This window comes from Hipposideros armiger, unplaced genomic scaffold, assembly GCF_001890085.2.
Source record: "Hipposideros armiger isolate ML-2016 unplaced genomic scaffold, ASM189008v1 scaffold_844, whole genome shotgun sequence".
In the NCBI taxonomy this organism is placed as follows: Eukaryota; Metazoa; Chordata; class Mammalia; order Chiroptera; family Hipposideridae; genus Hipposideros; species Hipposideros armiger.
Window position 1 is genome coordinate 189,281 of NW_017732194.1, and position 6,000 is coordinate 195,280.

Here is a 6,000-nt window from a genome sequence, read left to right on the forward strand (position 1 = left end):
GTTATAAAAACGGGGGCTCAAATAATTGAGTAACTTGCCCAATGTCGAACAACACAGGCGTAACTGCTTGTGACCACGCCCAGGGCCTGTGCTCATTGGCGATAGCACGTTCTCCTGCTGGCCCACCGCCTCTGTGTGGGTGAGGATGGGAGAGGAGGTTTGTAGAGTTTAGCAGCTAGTTAGATATATGAGGGAGAGGTGCAGAAAACCAGTGGGTTTTCAGATAAAGCTTATTGAAGAAACGGACACACAAAAGAGACATGGCAACTTGGCTTAAAGTGCTGTGTGTGTTTTGGCAGTAGAAAAAACAATCTTTGCCCTCAAGTGTTTCATTTTCTTTAAAGAGCAAGAACAACTACTGATGATTAAGAATGCTCATTATGCAGCTGTGGCAAAAATTTATTTAACACTGTGCCAAGCAGTGTTCTTAGTACTTAATGACTATAGATATGTTTTTCCATTTACTCACTTCATATGAAAGGCATAGAACACAGGCACAGAGTGGTTAGCATCTCACTTCATTTCATGCAGCTTAGTGAATAGCAGAGCTGAGGTTTGAACCACAGTAGTCCGACTCCATACAACCAGCATACTTAACCATTATATTATAATATACTGCTGCTGTGCTACACTTAACAGAATCTTGAGTGCAGTAATAAATATGTGAGATGATTTGGAAGAGTTTATCTTAATAAATTTCACAGTAGCCCTAAGAGGTAATTTTCCTTGTTTGTAGACAGAAACTGAGAGTGAGCATTGAATGCAAAGACTCTTGTCTATGACACAGTTAATGAATGAACTGTGCTACCTATCTCTTTGAAGGAGAATGAGAGCTAAGAATAGGCTATGAATTGAGCAATTAGCAAGATCTTTGCTTTCAAAGAGCCACTGAGATGGAAGCCAGGTCATAGGGAGTAAATATTTTAGCTTGGTAAGCAAGCACTGGTGAAAGGGTGGATAGAGAAGAGTCCTCTGTCTGGTCATAGTAAGGCCAAGAGATGGTCTACATTGTTTTTGTTTTAAGGGATAGAAGTCACCTAAATTGTCGAAGGGAAGGGAACCTCTTTTAATAGAAGAGATACTAAATGGGCTCAAGACTAGCATATTAACCTTGGAAAGATGCACAGTTCTTCTCAAAGAGGAAGAAAGAATGTGGAGAGAAAAGAAAAAGGCATTTCGAGGTGCGAAAAATTTTAATTGGGAGAACTCTTGAGATTTTGAAGTTTGCTGAAAAGGTGGCAGGGGTAAAGTTAGAGGCATATAAAAAGGAGAGAAAGGGTTTGAATCAACTGCTTTAAGAAGGAATATAAAAAAGGATTATGAGAGAAAATTTTAAATGTGTAATCAATAATAGAGTTGAGATGAGGTGACGTAAGATTTAGAGTGGAACCAACCAGTAAAGCTTATGGTTGGGTTTTTTCCAGCCCTGATGATGTATCTGGCCAGTGGGAGAGAAAAATGGATACTATGAGTTAAACCCAGGAGAAAAGGCCAAGAAGGTTCAAATGAAAGATATAGGCGGCAGTGTTCTCACCTTTATTTATGAAGGATATCGATGCTTCATCTGTCATATATAATAAACATTTTTTCCCAGTCTGTCACTTACCTTGAGTTTATTTATAATGAATATTTAAATTGTTTCCATTTGGGGCTGTTACAGACAATGCTGCAGTAAACATTTTTGGATCTTTCTGTGCATATTTAAGTAGTCCTATAGGATAGATTCCTAAAAGTAGTGTGTATGTTAAAAATTTAGGCATGTGTTAATTTTTTTTACCCATAGGTCTATTGAGATATAATTCACACATCATACAAGTCATCCATTTAAAACATAGAAGTCAGTGGTGGTTAGTATGTTCTTAGAGTAGTGCAGACATCAATTTTAGAACATTTTTACCACCCCAAAAAGAGCCCTTGTACCCATGAACAGTCACTCCTCATAATTTCCTCCCCCTCAGCCCCTAGCAACTATTAATCTACTTCCTGTCTATAGATTTGCCTATTCTGGACATTGCTTATAAATACAATCATATAATATCTGGTCTTCTGTGACTGGCTGCTTTTACTTGACATAATGTTTTCAGGGTTTATGTTTTAGCCTGTATCAGCACTCCACTCCTTTTTATTGATGAATAATATTCCATTATATGGTTTATACCATGTTTTATTTATTCATTCATCAGTTGATGGCCATTTGACATCTTTCCATTTGGCCATCATGAATAATGTGGTTAGGAACATTTCTGTACAAATTTTGATAAGGATATTTGTTTCCATTTTCTTTGGTCTCTACCTAGGAGGGAAAAATTCTGAGACACATGGTAACTCTATGTTCAACCTTTTGAGGAATGCCTGTTAAAGTTTGATAGATAATGCCAAATTTACTTCTAAAATTTACTTTACCAGCTGCAAAAGTATAAACTTACGCATCCAACATCGTTTGACAGTTGCTATTTTTCTGCATCCTGCTCAACACTTAGAACTATCCGTCTTTAATATTTTGCCAGTTTGTTAACAAGTGATAGCCTATGTTAATTCACATTTCTCTGCTTCCTGGTGACTTTGTGCTTGATTATTTTTTTGTGTGTTTGTCTATTTTTAGTTTTTCTTTTTCTGGAAATTACCTCTTTTGTTTTGGCATTTTTGGCCAGGGGTTATTTTCTTTTATTCACAATTTCTAGGAGCTCTCAGTTCTTATGTATAAATTCTCTCAGTTCTTGCATTTTAAATCTGTGTTGCAAATATTTTCCTTCATTCTATTCTGTCTCTATTAACTTTGCTAATGGTATCTTTTAATGTTTAGCTCTTTGTTACTTTTTCCCAAAGAATTACCTAATATCCTAACTCCAGTCAATTCTCCACAAATATGAAACGTCTACTTTATCAAATAAATTTTCTCATTTTGTATGAATCATTCTTGGACTCTTCTATTCCACTAATCTATTTGTGAGTGCTTATGCCAAATCAAAACTGTTATATAGTTTTATAACATACTTTGATATTTGTTAGCACATGTTTTCTAAACTGTACTTTTTTAAAATTGTCATAGTCGTTTCTACATTATCTATTCCAATTGAACTGCTTTTCAGCATCAGTTATAACAAATCTATTAGGATTTTGATTGAGGTTACATTAAATTTCTAGATTATTTTAAAGAAGTGACATCTTTACCATATTAAGGCTTTCCACCTAGATTTGTTTTTTATGTCTTTTAATGAAATTTATATATTGCTGATCATATAGTTCCTGAAACCATGTACTTTATTCTACCATTAAAACTATCTTGTGCTTCTGCAATAGATTAGAAATAAAACTACAGTAGAACTAACTACTTAATTTCCTTGTTGCCCACCCCCTCTGTCCATTATAATGGCTAACATCATATTTTTAAACTAAATCAGATCATGATGCTCTCTTACTTAAAACCTTCAATGGCTGGTTAAAATAAACTCTAAACTCCTTACCTAGGCTCTGAAATCCTTTTGTGGTCTGGCCAATTTACCTGCCATCTGTGTTCATTTTGTACAACTACATGAATTTTGAGCTGACGTTTTCTTTGATTTTGTTTTTCTGTAGCTGAGTTTTCCCATGGTCTCTTTTCTGTTTTAAAGGAATCCCCCAGTATTTGTATACTCTGTTTTTATATGTATTACACATGCGTTGTTTTGTATGTTTATTCGATGAATATTTTTATTTTGTTTTCATTTTTTTGTGATTAAAATAGTCAGCTCTAGTAAACCAGAAACCCAGAAAAGTATTTGGTTTCTCAGAGTTTGTGTGAGAAAAGATCAGAAGTACTTATTTTCTCCAAATTTTATTAGTTGTAAAACTATATTTAATTAGCTAGAAGTAAGTTGCCAGATAAAATCTATGAGATTCCCAGTTAAATTTGAATTTCAGATAAACAGTGAATAATTTTTAGTATAAGTATGCCCCATACAGTATTAGAAATACATTTAAATACTAAAAAACTTTTTTATCTGAAATGTAAATTTAATTGTGCATCTTGTTCTTTTTCTTGCTAAATCTGGCAACCCTAGCTAGATGCCAACTCTAGCAACAACTTCTTAGGAATCCAATCAACAACGCTGAGTGGGTTTAAAACGCTCCTCAGTTTCAGAAATACATTTCACAAAGATTATGGCTCAAATTGCTTGTACCTTTACCTATAAGTTAGGTAACCAAGCCTTCCTTGGTATTTTATTGCTTTTTATTTTAGCTATTCTTACATTCTGATAAAGAAAAAATCGTTTTTGGGTTTTTTTTCATGTTTTTATACTACAGTTTCTTTACCTTACTTACTCTAGGACCCTACATGGTTTCATCCCAGCTAATTTTTTCAGCCATCGTGAACCTATGCTTGAACAAAATTATGCTTCTTGCTTCCATTTCTTTGTTCATCCTACTCCTTGTGCAGGCCTCTATCCCTCTCATCTGTCTGTTCAATCCCTCAATGCCCACGTCATATGTTGTCCTTCCAAGGAGAGCTCCCTGATTCTCACAGCTAAAAGGGATCTTTTTTTACCTGAGCACCTTATTCTCTGTTGTAACCTACTGTTTTTATTTGGGGGGTGAGGTGAATTTTTTTTTAATAGAACAAGGAACATTTAACATGAGGTCTACCATCTTATTAAATTAAGATACCATATAAGTATACATAAGAAATTGTACAACTAATCTGTAGAGTTTATCAGTCTTGCATAACTGGAACTTTGTATCTGTTGAATAGCAATTCTCCATTTCCTCCTCCTCCCAGCAACCACCATTCTACTCCGCTTCTATGAGTTTGACTATTTCAGATGCCTCATATAAGTGGAACCATGCAGTATTTCTCCTTCTGTGACTGCCCTATTTCACTTAGTATAATGCGCTCGAGGTTCATTCATGTTGCCACATATGATAGGATTTCCTTCTTTTTTAAAGCCAGAATAATGTTCCATCATGTGTGTATACCACAATTTCTTTATTCATTCATTCATTACTGGACATCTAGGTTGTTTTGACATCTTGGCTACTGTGAATAGTGCTGCAATGAGCATGGGAGTGCAGATATCTCTTTGTGATCCTGATTTCAATTCTTTTGGATTAAATACCCAAGTGGAATTGCTGGATCATCTGGTTGTTCTATTTCTAATTTGTTGAGGAACCTTTATACTCATTTCCTTTTCAGCTGCACCATTTTACATTCCCACCAACATCGTACAATGGTTCCAATTCCTATACATCCTCATCAACACGTATCTTTTACTTTTTTTATAATGTCCACCCTAACAGATGTGAGGTGATCTCTCATTGTGGTTTTGATTTGCGTCTCTGATGATTAATGATGTTGAGTATCTTTTCATATACTGTTGGCCATTCCTATGTATTCTTTGGAGAAATATCTATTTAAGTTCTTTGCCCAGTTCTTAACTGGGTTATTTGTTTATTTGCAACTAAGTTATAAGAGTTCCTTATTTACTTTGGATATTAACCCCTTATCAGATATGTGGTTTGCCAAGAGGGTCTTGTCTTCTTCATCTTCATATTCCTACACCATGTTTTAGCATTGTTTTTTTTCAATACTTGGCACTCAGGGTGTGTTTGTTAAACTTAATGCAGCTATTTGGTTTCCAAGTCAGCATCAAATTGGAAAGGCCCGAGAGGGACTTATCTAGACACCCTATGATAGCAGTGAAAAGTGATAGTTGAGAATGGGGAAGAGTATAAAAATGCAAACTCAGGAATATAAAACTGCATGCACACACATTCACTTATGAAGCAAATAAGGGTTGATAGGGATCTGTCATAATTAATCTTAAATACTAGGCTAAGAAAATGAAGTTAGAAAATTATAAATATAATGACAATTATTGGAATTTTCTGCAAATGTAAATAAACTTTTTTGAGACATATTGAGAAAAGTCTTGTATAGGTAAATTCTATAAGTTGTAATATGTGAGAATATTATAGCCTCACTAATTACAACTTTGTACAATAATATTCTTTTTTTTTTTTTTA

At 34.6% G+C, this 6,000-nt stretch overlaps 1 protein-coding gene across 1 annotated transcript in view; it reads left to right on the forward strand.

The window, feature by feature from the left end:
* The window catches only part of LOC109374602 (ubiquitin carboxyl-terminal hydrolase FAM188A-like), a 100,443-nt gene that overhangs the window by 28,597 nt on the left and 65,846 nt on the right, over positions 1–6,000 (forward strand). Inside the window, exons 9-10 of the mRNA XM_019629341.1 lie at positions 387–421; positions 1,718–1,732. Coding sequence (XP_019484886.1) covers positions 387–421; positions 1,718–1,732 — 50 coding nt within the window. The remainder of the gene's footprint in view (positions 1–386; positions 422–1,717; positions 1,733–6,000) is intronic.